Genomic DNA, 17,274 nt, shown 5'->3' with positions numbered 1-17,274 from the left:
ATGAGAGAACTGGAAAATATTGTCGCTGGCAACGATTTGAAGGCAAGGTACGAATAAGGTGTCGGATAGCGCCCAATTGGTGTGGTTTTCATCACGTTAGAAAGAAATGAAATTATATTTTGTATATTTAGAATAATAACTGATTTCTGCCTAGATTTGCCGGATTCATATTCATAAATGTGGGAAAAATTCTGCAATACTCACTGTAGGAAACCCTAGTAGTTTATATTCGAGTGAAACTATTCGAGATATTATTTCAAGGAGGCCCCCAGTTTCTATTTCCTTTCCTAGATTTCTAATACTTGGTATGATTAAAGTAATGGTAATTTTTTTTTACCCGAAGGCCTCCTAGGACGGGGGGCTTGGTTCAAATGCCCCCTTTTCAGTTGAAAAAAAATCCGAACGCGTGCCCTTTCCTGAAGGGTCTGAAAATATCATTCTCAACGCATTCCTATAGATGTTCTTGCAATTCACAATCATAACCAGAGCACTAATGAATCTTTTCCCCCTATCTGGCAACAACATGCGATCACTTTTGATGTAAACTACTGCAAACTACTTATGTAAAGAAGTTTTTCGATGTTTTTTTTTATAATTTTGATAGAAAAATAAACAAAATCATAATTTTTAGGGAATTCGAAGAAAATTATGACAAATTTAATGAACAAAAGTGGTTCAAAGGCATCCGATTTACTAAAATCCCATACCATTTTTTAGTTTTTGATTAAAAAAAAAAACTAATAAAAACTAGGCTCTAAAATGACAACTTTAATATGAACGTTTACAATGTACAATGGCTCGAAAACTGGTCTACAACGGCCACAGTCAAAGTAATCAAAAACAAATTTATTCTACTTAATCCACTGTCACACTCCAGCGACTTCCACGATCCAGCTTCGGATGCGCCAAAACGCCACTCGCGCATAAACCACGGCCCTGTTGGCGCCGCAGTTCATGTCCGCCCACGATAAGACTCCGATTAGCTGGCGCCCCTGAACTACCAGCGGACTCCCGATGTCCATGGTACACAGCGTCTGATCCGAACCACCACTGGCACAGAGCATTCTGAAGGCATAAATGATAATAAACTTTAGTCGAATTTTAGGACTTTTGGAACATTTTGAATGCTAAACGAACCCTTCTGTTATGTAGTTTGGCCAGGTTTCGGAACACTCCGTTTGATTAACCAATGTTACGACTGCACGTTTCAATACTCGGGATGTGACGTTTTTGGAATTGTCCTACCAATCAACAAAACGATACTTAATTATTGAAGTGTTATTTTTAAGAAAAAAAAATATTATGAACTTACAATGAGGCCCCATCCGGTAGCCACCGCGTGGGATCCTGGGGGATGAACTTCATCAAACCCATCCATCGGAACAGGATACAGATGGATTCCACGCATCGGTTCGTATGTTTCCAAAAGGGCGAGATCATACTCCATCGTTTGAGTATTCCAATCCGGGTGCCGATGGAGGCCAACCACCTGGAAAATGTGACCCCCGGATTGTCGGTTGTTGGACGCTCCCAGCAGTGTCAACTGTTTGAAGATTTTGTAAGGTTATTTTGAAGGTAAAATTTAAAAATTTTGAACTTACTTGTCCAACTTGCTGTACATTTGCCACACAGCGTGCCGCCGATAGGGCCCAAATTTGAGCAATGATAGCGGCACTACACAGATAAGTTCCATTGCTTCTGAGCGAAAGATGATACTGATAGGTTTCGATGTCGGCCAAATTTTGGCCTTCCACTTCCGAGCTCCAAAAGTTACAAGAAACGGAAACGAGAACTGTTGTAGCCAAAGTTAAAAATACGCCACTTCGCCTAGGGCTCATGACGAGTGCCGACAGTAAACTGAGCGTGTGTTCCCGAGGGTTAATCGAAAACGCCCATACCAAAGTCTGCTGATAACAAGCCAACCAACAAACTAGTCGGCAAATGATAAGATATGAGCCCCGGTAAATGTCCAGCACATGTTTGGTGATTGCATGGATTATCGATTCGGTTGCGGAACATGTGATATCATTAGGAAAAATGGCCCCGTTAACTTTCGCTTTCGACGCATGGGAATTGACAAACTCGATTTCGTTGGTAAATAGAGTAAATTTCGTGTGTTCAATTGAAAAAATTACTTCCACTAACTAAAATGACTCAAAATGACTCACGAATGACAAAAAAATGAAACAGAAACATTACAAAACATTGACAAAAATGACTTTAAATTGAAACCAGATGGACAACAAAAAACTCAAACAAAAATAAAACAAGATTTGGAAAAAAACACAAAAATTATACAAAAATTACACAAGAATAACACAAAATAAACGTAAAACCACAAAAAAGCCTAAACTGACAAAAATAAACACGAAAAAAACATAGAACACACACAAACGACACCCCAAATGGCTTAAAATAACAAAAAGGGTTAAAATGACCAAAATGACAAAAATGACAAAAATGACAAAAATGACAAAAATGACAAAAATGACAAAAATGACAAAAATGACAAAAATGACAAAAATGACAAAAATGACAAAAATGACAAAAATGACAAAAATGACAAAAATGACAAAAATGACAAAAATGACAAAAACGACAAAAATGACAAAAATGACAAAAATGACAAAAATGACAAAAATGACAGAATGACAAAAATGACAAAAATGACAAAAATGACAAAAATGACAAAAATGACAAAAATGACAAAAAATGACAAAAATGACAAAAATGACAAAAATGACAAAAATGACAAAAATGACAAAAATGACAAAAATGACCAAAATAACCAAAATGACAAAAATGACAAAAATGCTAAAAATGCAAAAATGACAAAAATGACAAAAATGACAAAAATGACAAAAATGACAAAAATGACAAAAATGACAAAAATGACAAAAATGACAAAAATGACAAAAATGACAAAAATGACAAAAATGACAAAAATGACAAAAATGACAAAAATGACAAAAATGACAAAAATGACAAAAATGACAAAAATGACAAAAATGACAAAAATGACAAAAATGACAAAAATGACAAAAATGACAAAAATGACAAAAATGACAAAAAAGACAAAAATGACAAAAATGACAAAAATGACAAAATGACAAAAATAACAAAAATGACATAAATGACAAAAATTACAGAAATGACAGAAATGACAAAAATGACAAAAATGACCAAAATGACAAAAATGACAAAAATGACAAAAATGACAAAAATGACAAAAATGACAAAAATGACAAAAATGACAAAAATGACAAAAATGACAAAAATGACAAAAATGACAAAAATGACAAAAATGACAAAAATGACAAAAATGACAAAAATGACAAAAATGACAAAAAAGACAAAAATGACAAAAATGACAAAAATGATAAAAATGACAAAAATGACAAAAATGACAAAAATGACAAAAATGACAAAAATGACAAAAATGACAAAAATGACAAAAATGACAAAAATGACAAAAATGACAAAAATGACAAAAATGACAAAAATGACAAAAATGACAAAAATGACAAAAATGACAAAAATGACAAAAATGACAAAAATGACAAAAATGACAAAAATGACAAAAATGACAAAAATGACTAAAATAATAAAAATGACAAAAAGGACAAAAATGACAAAAATGACAAATATGACAAAAATGACAAAAATGACAAAAATGACAAAAATGACAAAAATGACAAAAATGACAAAAATGACAAAAATGACAAAAATTACAAAAATGACAAAAATGACAAAAATGACAAAAATGACAAAAATGACAAAAATGACATAAATGACAAAAATGACAAAAATGACAAAAATGACAAAAAAGACAAAAAAGACAAAAATGACAAAAATGACAAAAATGACAAAAATGACAAAAATGACAAAAATGACAAAAATGACAATAATGACAAAAATGACAAAATTGACAAAAATGACAAAAATGACAAAAATGACAAAAATGACAAAAATGACAAAAATGACAAAAATGACAAAAATGACAAAAATGACAAAAAAGACAAAAATGACAAAAATGACAAAAATGACAAAAATGACAAAAATGACAAAAATGACAAAAATGACAAAAATGACAAAAATGACAAAAATGACAAAAATGACAAAAATGACAAAAATGACAAAAATGACAAAAATGACAAAAATGACAAAAATGACAAAAATGACAAAAATGACAAAAATGACAAAAATGACAAAAATGACAAAAATGACAAAAATGACAAAAATGACAAAAATGACAAAAATGACAAAAATGACAAAAATGACAAAATTGACAAAAATGACAAAAATGACAAAAATGACAAAAATGACAAAAATGACAAAAATGACAAAAATGACAAAAATGACAAAAATGACAAAAATGACAAAAATGACAAAAATGACAAAAATGACAAAAATGACAAAAATGACAAAAATGACAAAAATGACAAAAATGACAAAAATGACAAAAATGACAAAAATGACAAAAATGGCAAAAATGACAAAAATGACAAAAATGACAAAAATGACAAAAATGACAAAAATGACAAAAATGACAAAAATGACAAAAATGACAAAAATGACAAAAATGACAAAAATGACAAAAATGACAAAAATGACAAAAATGACAAAAATGACAAAAATGACAAAAATGACAAAAATGTCAAAAATGACAAAAATTACAAAAATGACAAAAATGACAAAAATGACAAAAATGACAAAAATGACAAAAATGACAAAAATGACAAAAATGACAAAAAATGACAAAAATGACAAAAATGACAAAAATGACAAAAATGACAAAAATGACAAAAATGACAAAAATGACAAAAATGACAAAAATGACAAAAATGACAAAAATGACAAAAATGACAAAAATGACAAAAATGACAGAAATGACAAAAATGACAAAAATGAAAAAAATGACAAAAATGACAAAAATGACAGAAATGACAGAAATGACAAAAATGACAAAAATGACAAAATTGACAAAAATGACAAAAATTACAAAAATGACAAAAATGACAAAAATGACACTTAAATGACCCTGAAATGATACAAAAATGACACATAAAAACACAAAAATGACACAAAAATGTCACAAAAATGACACAAAAATGACACAAAAATGACACAAAAATGACACAAAAATGACACAAAATTGACACAAAAATAACACAAAAATGACACAAAAATGGCACAAAAATGACACAAAAATGACACAAAAATGACACAAAAATGACACAAAAATAACAAAAAAATGACACCAAAGTAACACAAAAATGACAAAAATGACACAAAAATGACACAAAAATGACACAAAAATGACTTAAAAATGACACAAAAATGACACAAAAACGACATAAAAATGACACTCAAATTACATAATTTGACTCGAAAATGACAAAAAAATGACACAAAAAGACATAAAAATAACTCAAAAATGACATAAAAATGACACAAAAATGACACAAAAATGCAACAGATATGACACTCAAATGACATAAAATTGACACGAAAATGGCAAAAAAAAGTAATAAAATGACACAAAAAGACATAAAAATGACACAAAAATGACACAAAAAGGACACAAAAAATGACACAAAAATGACACGAAAGATGACAAAAATGACGCAAAAATACACATTAATTGACATAAAAGATGACAAAAATGACAAAAATAACACAAAAATTACACAAAAATACTACAAAAGTTACACAAAAATTTCAAAAAAACTTCACAAAAAATACACAAAAATTACACAAAAATAACACAAATTTTACACAAAAATGACGCAAAAATTACACAAAAATTACACAAAAATGACAAAAAAATGACACAAAAATGACAAAATTAAAAAAAATGACATAAACGACGATTTGTATCCAACATCAGAACTTTATTATCGTTTATTCAAAAGCTAACTAACGATAAATTCAAATTCCAGTGACTTCAGTGATCCAGTTACGGATTCCGGGGAAGGCAACACGAGCATAGACCCCGGGATAGTTTCCAGCACACTGGCTGTTACCCCAGGAAACGACTCCAATCTGAACGCCATTGACGACCATCGGGCCACCGCTGTCCATGTTACAGGCATCATGACCCAGCTCCAGCCCGGCACAAAGCATACTAAAATTATGTCAAAAATGTGTAGGTACAAAAATCTCTCAATTGGGTAATCTTTAATATGTCATACTCATCCTGAACGAATCCACCCCAGAGATAATCGCACAGCTCCTGATCGATGATAGGCTTGCTCAATTTTTGTAAGATTTCAGGGATCTCGAAGTACTCAACTGTCTGTTAGAAAAAAACATTTCAGTTAGAAATTTCGTTAAAAAAAACTATCAAAACTTACTGTTCGACCCCAACCGGAAATAACAGCTCGGCTGCCAGCCGGATGTTCCGTTCCCACCGGATCCAGAGCAACTGGTCGGATGTAATAGTGACCGACCAGAGGTTCCACCGTCCTAATAACGGCTACATCAAAAGTAATCGTGTTCAGATCCCACAACGGATGTTCCACAACCTCAGCAATAGTGAAAATCACTCCTCCATCCGATCGATTGTGGGTTCCACCCTGAAGCGTCAGTTCTTCCCGGTTCAAAAAAGCAAAAGTGCAATGGGCCGCCGTCAGGACCCATTCCTCAGAAATCACCGAAGCACCGCACATGTGCGATCCGTTTAAACGGAGTGACAACATGTAGGGAAAATCGGCAATCGACGCATCCAGACCTCCGACGATGAATCCGGTTCCCGGGGTCTCCGGCATCGATTCCAGTCCACGGGGCATCAGGCTGTTTACCTTTTGCCATGTTTCGAAGTCGGAATCGGCCTGCACCGCGATGGCGGCCAAACCGATAGCTAACACTGCGCGGAACATCATCACTGCACTGGTCCGTTCGATTCGTAACACTGGAATGGTTCATTGATAAGAAACCTCGAATTTTATATTCTTAGCGCTTGGAAATTTGGTTATCGATTTTCAGTCGTTTGCGACGATAAGATTGTGGGATCTTCCCAAATATACTACTGACTGTAAGGCAAGTAGCTCTATTTGTTTGTAGAAGTAACCGGCATTTCATGAGAGAATCAATGCATTATGTTAGGGTGGTTCCTTTTGAAGGGGGTCGTCAAAAAAATCGTGTCCACTGTTTTGACAATACTCTTATCAAAGTCAGAGGGTCAATTTGATCTTCTTTATTGATCATCATTCCCTTTTAAAGCCTTAAATTCTACACTATTTGGAACTCTCCAAATACTTTGTTTCACTTATTTAATAAAGCATGGATCATCCAAAACTTGGATGTACTGTTTATTATACCATAGCGCTCCTAGTTGTCGGATCTGGAATGTTTTGAAAGTACTTTGTTCGGAAATGTTTCCTCTATCAGTGCTGGAAATTTCAAAACGATTTGTTTTGTTTCAATTAAGTTACACGTAATTCAAGCTGCGAGGCTAAAATTAATTTTGGACACCCACGTCAAAAACCCGACGTGGTCTGGTTCAAAAATCGTGAAATCTGATTTGATCCACCATCAGGCGTTATCTGGCTACCAAGATACTGGAAGCACTGCTTTTTCTCAACCTGTTGCCCAACTACCATGTAACGAGAGGAACTTTCTGTGTTGAACTCCATTGACTTGATCTTTCCGACACTGACTTTGAGACCTGCTGCCTTGGAGCTTTCGGTGAGGTCATCGAGTTTGCTCTGTATATCCGGTTGTGTTTGGGCGAGCAAAGCAATATCGTCCGCCAGGTCAAGGTCGTTCAGCTGCTCCAGTGTCGAAGGATTCCACGGCATTCCTCGGTTCGGTGCACAGTCGATCGATCCAGTCAGGAACTCATCCAATACGATGAGAAATAGTAGTTTTTTTTTAATCGGCGAACACCAGCAGAAGAGAGTCCTGGAATTCGTTGATTTGCTCCAGTGTTATATGATGGGGTCCACACATGATCATTCGGAACGGTATCCAACTTACTGCCGAAAGAGAGTAGCGTTAATTTTCTCCTGGATCCTGTTCAGGATCACTTTGCAGAGGACTTTTAGGGGTTGTTGGCGCTTCAAGCTGCGGTTTCTGCCATCGCTATTCATGACTGGGAAGAGTTGTTCAAAACGCTCAGTCCAATGTTCGAGCTGATCTTTTCTGTCTGCCAATAGCTGACCAGCTCGGTCTTTCAGTGGCATTCAGTTTTTCCGCCCAGAGTTGGACGGCTCCTACCAAACAACAAAGGGCAGAATGAAAGCAACTCTGTTTTTCTGTTCGGCTTCCGAGTGCAATCCTCTTTCGCTGATCATGTTCCACTCGTTATCCGAGTTTACACGAGCAGTAAGCGACTCGAACAGCTAGTTCAAGAGCTCTCCCATCTTGGTGTGAGAAAAAGACTTCTAGCCAAGAGCGCTCTAGTGTTTGAATCATACACCTCAGCAGCGTTGCCAGATTGAAAATCTCCCAAATCCGTAGGTTTGGCCAAACACGAAAAAAGTATTGATTTTTAACTTAACGACCTTTTTCTGTTGGTCGTCACTTTCGATTTCCGTATAATTCCCTGATAATTTTCGATAATCCATAGAACAACCGTAGATTTCGAGCATCAATCTGTAGATTCGTAGATCTGACAACACTGAACCTCAATGTATATGGAAATAAAAATTTTTTTTTACTCTCTACCACACAACCAGAGGTTCCAGGTGTCCTGATTGATCAGGATTTGTCCTGTTTGTTTGGAGTTCCAAATTGACCTGATTTATGGAAAGTAATCATTAAAATGTGCTTCCCAAGCAACCAAAAGAACCATAAAACAGGTACAAAAAAGCTTACAAAACGAGTTTTAATGACCTTCTATTCAGCTACCAGCGACTTTTAAATTCAGCTTCCAAAAATTCGTGAATTAAGCAAAAACATTCTCTCACTATCGTAATTGCACTCTTGGCATGAAAAGTCCATATCACATTCTCTTGATTTTCTACAGTGTTCAGTACACACGCTAGAAACTATTAAACCATTTATTATTCAAAAATAACCATTTTTGACCTTTTCCCAGGAAATGCCATTTTATGAGTTTTCTATGAGAACCCATGAAATGACTTTTCGGGGAGAAGTAGAAATATGGTTATTTCTTAAACGTAAGAAACAAGGACAGAGGAGTTGAAAATTGGCTAACCAACTGTTCCTCCCCGATTCGGGCCACTTCATCCTCGATCTCCATGAATCATTCGTTTCCTGCGTTTCAATTCCCCCTGGAATAGGGCTTCTGCTGCTGTTGGTCTTGATGCGATCTGATCATCTTATTCTGCTGATGGCCCTGTGACCATTATGACCCATAATTTGAATATTCGCGTCCCGCATTCCCTGCGACTCGCTAGCATCTGGTTGAACATGTTTAAAGCAACTTTAAGGGACTTTGTTGCTGGTGCTGCTGTTGGTTTGGAGATTGGTTGTGTTGTTAGTGCGGGCCCCACCGATATTCAGCTTTTTCTAAAATTTTTAAGAATCATAAATGGTTCTAAAAAAAAATGAGCGTGCATGGTTCCGCCATGATTAGGGTTACCATATACCGCAACACCAAAAAGAGTATAATGAGATCATTTTTCCAAAAAGTCAGGAGAAAGGTATACAGTTGAACTCCCTTAACCGAGCTCTTGTTATCTGAGCTACTGCGGTATCCGAGCCATCAAGTTGAACCAAGATCCATATATTTACCGACCTGTGCGCCAAGACGGTATGCAAACCAGAAGGAAAAGAATGTACACAGAAAAAATTATTTTCTGTAAAATTACAGTAAATGTCCTGTAACAAAAAGGAGCAGGACATTTACAGTAATTTTACAGGTCGAGGATATGGCAATTCACAGGCTAGCTCAAAATTACAGGCCTGTAATTGCAAGCGACCTGTAATTGCAAGCGACCTGTAATTGCAAACGTCCTGTAATTTCAAACGACCAGTAAAACAACCTGGGCGTTATTTATTATATTATTGTGTGTGATAGTTACATTTCCAGTTCCACAGATAACACAGATACTGTTTGGTTTAAAATACTTTTATTCATCACAAATTACACTAAAATTATCAACATTCATGCAAGTCAATCAATATAACACCACATAACATAACACAAACTTTGTTATTATTCCACAGGATTTGTTCTGAGAATTTTGAAACTTGTTTACTTAGAATCTTCTGCCAACAGATGAATTGGATGAGCAAACAGACGAATCATTGTATCCAGTTGTTATCGTATTACTATCAGCGGAATAGATTGTTTTGGTGTTTTCTTCCATTGTGCTGAGTTCTTGTGTGTAATCATTAAACGACCATCTGTGACAGTCTTTCCACAGGCAGGGTCTAATGGGTCAGGTGATGCAGGCCAAAAAACCAGTCAGCGGAACTTGTGCATCCACGTTCAGTGCTTCCCTTTTTCCTGAAATACAGTTACCATTGTTAGTCAGAAAAAGTATGTTGTTTAACAGTGGATTAATAAACATACCAGCAAAAATTTGCCTAAGAATCTTCAAATAACTTGAAGTCGAAGGCTCAGAACACCGTCAGGTACCGGAATATCGGAGCTGTTTTGGGAACCCTCAAGCATTACAACTTGATAACTTCGTTTGATTGGTTGTCGTTTAAGTGGAAATGGTTCTTTCGAATAAGCCACAGTCCGGTTGCGCGCTACAAGAAGCTGCTCCTGATTTGGATTTGATTCACAGAATGTACACTTTTCCGGCGATCAAGTGTGTCCTTATCTTCATTTGTAGGATTCCTGGAAACCGATAGAATGTTGATGGCTAAGTTCATGACAACGGCAAGTCGAATCAGATCCTGTAATAAAATTTTGAAAGTCTCCATCAGTAACCACTTCAGAATTGATAATTTATATTGAACATAAGACAACTTACCTGATTGGGATAAGACTTTGAGTTGCAGAAATCGAGGCACAACTGACAGACAGTTTATTTATTTTAACGCCAACAGACGGAGGTAGGAACCCGTACAGTCTGAGTATCGTCAACCCACTTGATGAGTTTCAGGGAAGTAATTATAAACCTATGATTGCCTGAGTCCTCTTCGAATTTGTACATTTGGATCTTCGGAATTCCAGCCACGGTGAAAAACTAATCGATGATTCTTGCACTCCTTTCTTGTTGTGCCTACAAAAAAAAAAAAGGAAAAACTAAAATATTTGAATAAAGCATTTTCGAAAACGGCCCACATCATTACTTCCAGCTATTATGAAAGACAAGTTGACTTAAAATTCAACAATTTACTTCTTTTCCGGAAATGTTCCGGAAACTTGAAACCTTGATGAGGTTTTAACTGAATCTATCAATATTTACCTTTTTTGACGCATACACGCTTTTGATTTTAACTTTAAATTTGAGTAATACATGTTCAAAATGATAGGCCTTCATTTTGAGTCAACCTTCATATTGAGTCAACTCAAAATTCAAAGTTCACCAGCCGAACTCATAATAATTTTTATTCGAAAGATGATTTTTTATTTAAGATATCGAAATCTTACCAAAAAAAAATTTGGATTTGAAATCGAGAGCGTACAACTACATGTTTCCAAGGAAGAAAAATCTAGCCAAAAATTTTATTATTTTGTATTATTCAATACAAATCGGATCCAAAAATATTAAATTAAAATCAAAACAGCAATGAAAAACGGCTGCAAATAAATATCTGTAAAGGATTTTTATGAATGTGAACTTTCGACTTCTATTGTGATGAAGTTGAAATTGAATAAATCTTAAATTTCATCTTCTAATGGTCATTAAAAAGCTTTAAAACCTTTTATCAACTTGATTTCGCTCAAATTCTTCACTCAAATTCGAAACGTTCTTTTTAAAAACACTCGGAAAATTTTCAATATTTGAATTGAAGAAAAACTAACTTTTAACTAATAAAAAACTTATTGATTACTGTCGACCATCTGAAAACTTGTTGATTAAGATCCAGAAAAATTTGCGAATGATTACACCTTTTTTTGAGAAAGCCGGTTCAATCGTGTCATGATTTGACATTTGCAGGCGGTGTATTCATATGATTATAACAGGTATGTCGTAAATCTGCCTTTTCATGTGTTGGTTAATTTCCTAGCAAAAATGTTGGGAAAATTATTTTTCTTGCTGCAAAAATCTATGAAAAAATCTTCTATAATCGCATTTATCTTTGCAAAATGTTTGATCAGAACATGTTTAATAATGTATGATGAATTATTTAATTAAACTTAAAAGATTGACTAAACCACTCTTCACACATCTTTGAGAAATCTTTATTAATTATAGCCTACCTTATAATTTATACACTCCAATTGCTTGCAATTTTTTTTTCCAAAATTAAAAAATACAAATAACCTACGGTAAAAAGTTTACACAAACTATTCGCTGTCCAAGTAAGCGAAAACTTGAAATAAATGCCGCTTTGCTCACAACCAGCTACAAGCTTCGTTTTCAAGGTAAGATATTTTTAAATCGTAGTCCAATTTTATCTTATCTGTAGGGCCTTACTACACGAAACGGTTGTTCAACTTCATATTTACCTTTCTCATATTTAGGTAAATATAACATTCTGCAACATTAACCACGGCAATAGATAAAAATGGAATTCTATAGTGAGCATGGTACAGGAAACTGCTAAAATGATAGTCTTGTGAAATAACTTATCCAGGATGGTAGTTTGATTTTGGACCATAAGAAGTAAAGCTTCAACCACTGCCCAGGATAAATCATTAATGCGGGGCGGGATACCTATGGAAGCGATGTTGTGGATAAGTGAATTTTCTAATATACTGATAAAAAGTTACCTGGTTCTGGATTTCCTATAGCTTCTTCGATATATTTTCGCTACGGCTAATTTGTGGCAAGATTTCAGGTAATCAATTCACACAATTCACATGATTTTCATTCACTCTCAACAAAGGTGCCGGAAAAGGTATATTCGACACAAAGACGCACAAATTCTTCAGCCCAAACTTTAAAGGACTGGACTCGATGACAAACGGAAGCGCCTGCTGTAAATAATGCTCTCACTTAAAAATAATGCTTCGACCTGTAAAACTACAGTACATGTCCTGCTCCTTTTTGTTACAGGACATTTGCTGTAATATCAAATGATTTAACATTTAATTTTCAACCAATCAATTGAAAATTACGTGATTTCTGAATTACAGGTTGAATTATTTCAAAGGTAACCATTTTCAATGACACGTAATATTCCATATTTTTTTCTGTGTATTTCATGTTATCAAATATACCTCACTCTTCAAAAAACAAGGCGACAGATCAAGAACGCCATCATGTGGAGAAAGTTCTAAATATCATATATAAACTTCGACGATCTGAACTGCTTCTGCTGGATTTCTGACATGTAGGTGGTGCTGTTACCGCTTGGTTGTGGTGATGGTGGTACTATTGGGAACTTTCGTCAGTAGGGAGTGCGGACATGCGAGTTCTGGATGTAGTCTAGAGAAGGCTGACAGTGAGGTATATTTGTTTTTCTATATTTGATGTTATCCGACTTGGCCATTTTGCATGACAATTGTAAATTTTCCTTTGAAATATTCCTAAGCTATTGAAAAGTGTTAGAAGTAGATGTTATGCTGACAATCCATAACAGAGTTTTAACACGTGTAATTTCTTTACAATCATTACTTAAGATTTATGCCCATTTGGTTTGTGTACGTAGCATTTAATTTCGTAAATTGCCCAAATTTGGTCCTTTATAACTGCTCTTTGTGCATACTCAAAGGCGATTATCGCGCTCTCAGGTTATTGCGACTATGAAAACAAAATGTTTATGTAATATTTCTTAAAATTTCACAAAAAGAAGAGTACGCCCATTTCTCGTTCAAAAAGAATACATGTACTGTTAAAAGAGGACGTATGGTATCCCTAGCCATGATGCCACGCGCCGGTTCCAAACTCGTCAAATTGCGGTTTACCGAGGTTTGTTCAATTTGCTGCTCAATTGCTTCTTTCCTACACATCTTTAATATATCGCATTAGAATGGTTACTCAAGTTTCAAATTACTTAACTGAAAACTAGAGTATTATGGAGTAAGAGGTATTGCTAATACATTGATACGAAGCTATTCAACAAATAGAAAACAATTTATTTGTTTAGGGGATGCAACGAGCTCTCTCGGGAAATTGGACGCCAGTGTTCCGCAGGGCAGCAATATAGGGCCTCTCCTTTCCTTACTGTACATAAATGATGTTAGTCGACTTCCCCTGCGCAGCATACCCCGTCTTTTTGCTGATGACACAGCCCTTTTAAATCCCGGCGTATGTCCAAATAACGTGATTATGCATATGGAAGAAGATTTAAAAGTTTTGCATAAATACTTTTCCTCAAATATTTTGACACTTAACCTTACTAAAACCAAAGAACATGATATTCCGCTCTTTTCGTAAAAAATCGAACAACATGATGATCCAAAACTCTCGGGTATTGCAATCGAAAGAGTAACCAACTTTAAATATTTGGGAATACCTAATTCTTGATGAAACTTTTTCATAGAGCAATCGAACACATCATTTGCAAAAAAAGATATCATCTTATAGCGGAATTCAAAGGCCGCTAAATAAAATCTTTGAAAAAAAACTTGCCCGGTTTGGAGATCCACAAGACCACAGATATTGTTCTAACTGAAATTAAACCTCGAAGTGGTGATATGATTTGGTAGCATACCTGCAGGCGCCCCCGCCCCACCAGACAGCCAGCCAGCCAACCAGGAAGAAAGCGCCTCAATGCACTTTTTGTGACTTAGAAAATCCCGTTTTGAGTACTATTGAGCACATTTTGTCGTTAAGTCCCTAATAACGTACATATAAATCACTTTTGCAACTTTCAAGTTCATTAATGAGAACATAAATGTAGGGTAAACTGTACAAGACGAACCAGCTAAGCATAATCGCTATTTACAGCGATACCAATCATTTAAGAACCAAATTGAAAGTTGAAGACGATTCAAGGATGAAATTTACGTATTATCGAAAAGAAAAAATATGTGGACGAAACGCACAAACAGGAAGGGTGGTAAGAAATAGATCAATGATTATACGGAATGTAATTATTGAAACACCAAATGTTTAGTTACATGTTCATCGTATTTTTGAAAACCACAATTTTTTGGCTAAAAATCATTAAGTATTGCTAAACTAATCGAAAATTTCGCTTTTTAAAATACACTTTTTTATATCCTTATAGATAAAACGCCTTCAAGTAGGCAACGAAATTCAATTAGTGTTGACTGATATAGTGATATTGCGGCAAACATGGCGGCAGGTAACTTTTTCGAGTCGAATATTGGTGCACCTTTTTAACTAAAAAAAGGACGAAATTTGTTATAATTATGCATTGTTATCGTAGTTTGGGAGTCAGCAAATAAAAAGAATGACAATTTGTTTTGATATTCGTTTTTTTTCTCAAAAGTTAACAGCATTCAAAATTACAGCGTAAAACATGTGGTTTCGCAGGCATTCTGGCCCAATTTTGATATGATTAATTTTAGTTAAAATTTGTGGGAAGGTAGTGAAATATAATAAAATATTAATAGTCATTCGAAAGTGCATACGAATGTTATAACAAACAGCTGCAGTTTGATCAGATAGCGCAGACTGGTTTACCATAAAAGCTTATATGTTAACCATAAAAAATAACAAGTTTTACCCAGAATCCATTAATCCTTCTGTTTCTAAGAATTGAAGTCGTTTCTGTGAAAATTTCAGCTAAAAAATGATGAAAAAGCTCGTTTTCTACAATAAAAATGAAGAAAAATACCATTCGAAGCCATAGGTTAGTGTATTTTTGGGAAAGAATGGCATGGGCCATTTTACCCCGCTGGTGCGTCTTGTACAGTTTTCCCCTACACTTTGCGAATGAACTTTGATCGGCTTTTCGCTTCCATCCTTGCGCCACAAAGGCGGCGAGAAATGTCATAAAGTAATCGGATATCTCCAATGGCGGCGGATCTTTCTCGCTCTTCGGCTAAGGAGTTTGTCCAGGCTCTCTTGTCTCGTATATTAGCTCGTTTAACTACCTCATCCAGCTCCGCGTATCGTAAGTAGGTGGCTGCTTTGGTTGACCCGGTACATGCCTGCTCAATTTTGACTTTTACTTTTTTCCGATCATCGACCATCGACCAAGTTTAATCCGACATCCATTCACTTCTTCTTCTACAAACTGGCTCGTTGTGTTGGAGGCATTCTTGATTCTACACCACTGTTCTTCGACTATTTCGTCTGTCGGCAATTCCGAGGCTCGGGACTCTAGAGTCTAGCTGTTCAACGTATGCCTTTTTCACCTCTGGGTTCTCCAACCGGCGGACGTCGTATCGACAACCGACTTTCTTCACTCGTCGTTGGACACACTCTCAGTCATATCTCGCCAATGACGAGTTGATGGTCAGATGTAATGTCTGCGCTTCGTTTGTTGCGGACATCAAGAAGGCTCCTTCTCCATTTTCGGATGATGCTGTTGTCACTCTATTGAAAGAATCCTAATGTTATGTTTCTGTTTTTGAAGAAAAATTTCTTGGTTAACAGAATGACTTCATGAATTTTAGTTCCTACATTTTTTTACGATATCAGTTGCAATTGTATGTAATTCACTGTCGGCTTGCTGCATAGTAGCGATAACGATCTACAAATCGGGTAGGTGGGTATAATCAAAATCGGAAGTTCCGTTCAGAAACAAAATTCCCAACCATTTCCCTTTGACCTAATCTGTAAAATCAATGCTCTGCTTTATCAGGGTGGGAAAAACTGCCTTACCATGACTTTTTATTTACAGTTCTTATCAACTGTATTAAAAATAATTGCATAATTTTTCGGTATCTCCAATTTTAATAGCTCCAAATTTAAGCTTTAAGCTGTTCTTCTCATACTACATATGTACCTACATATACTCCTAATGATTCTACAAGAAAGTCTCCCAATTATCTACAAGTCTAGGAACAGATGCTTCGAGAAATTGAAGCTTTTCCAACGTAAACAATCAACTTTATTCCAGATTAGGTTAACTTTGCATTTATTTTTAACCCTCACGTTTGGCTGACGCGTGATCAAGCGTAAATCACCGGGTCGCAAAATTTTTGGTTTCCCAAAACCCACAATCTAATCTTCCGTCACAAAAAGATAAGAATCTACGATACTAATTTTGCATTCGCGTTTCGATAACAATCGACCTTGTTATCGTGATCAACTTTGAGCAGCCTATTTATACTGAAAGCTTCGACCAAAACAGTCAGTTATCGAAAGCGTTCAATCAAGG

General features: G+C 35.3%; 2 protein-coding genes across 2 annotated transcripts; both read right to left on the bottom strand.

The window, feature by feature from the left end:
- Positions 1-671: 671 nt before the first annotated feature.
- Positions 672-1,839, bottom strand: LOC129749966 (chymotrypsin-like protease CTRL-1). Its single transcript, XM_055745121.1, has 4 exons — positions 1,602-1,839; positions 1,313-1,543; positions 1,138-1,241; positions 672-1,065 (listed from the first exon to the last, which is right to left on the bottom strand). The coding sequence occupies exons 1-4, from the start codon at positions 1,836-1,838 to the stop codon at positions 867-869; spliced, it is 771 nt and encodes a 256-aa protein (XP_055601096.1). The 5' UTR covers position 1,839; the 3' UTR covers positions 672-866.
- Positions 1,840-5,884: 4,045 nt separating this feature from the next.
- LOC129749566 (trypsin-7-like) lies at positions 5,885-6,904 on the bottom strand. Its single transcript, XM_055744586.1, has 3 exons — positions 6,357-6,904; positions 6,195-6,298; positions 5,885-6,127 (listed from the first exon to the last, which is right to left on the bottom strand). Exons 1-3 carry the CDS (start codon positions 6,882-6,884, stop codon positions 5,932-5,934), a joined length of 828 nt encoding a protein of 275 aa, XP_055600561.1. The 5' UTR covers positions 6,885-6,904; the 3' UTR covers positions 5,885-5,931.
- Positions 6,905-17,274: the final 10,370 nt, after the last annotated feature.

This window comes from Uranotaenia lowii, chromosome 2, assembly GCF_029784155.1.
Source record: "Uranotaenia lowii strain MFRU-FL chromosome 2, ASM2978415v1, whole genome shotgun sequence".
Lineage (NCBI taxonomy): Eukaryota > Metazoa > Arthropoda > Insecta > Diptera > Culicidae > Uranotaenia > Uranotaenia lowii.
This window is presented reverse-complemented; position numbering and strand designations above follow the sequence as displayed.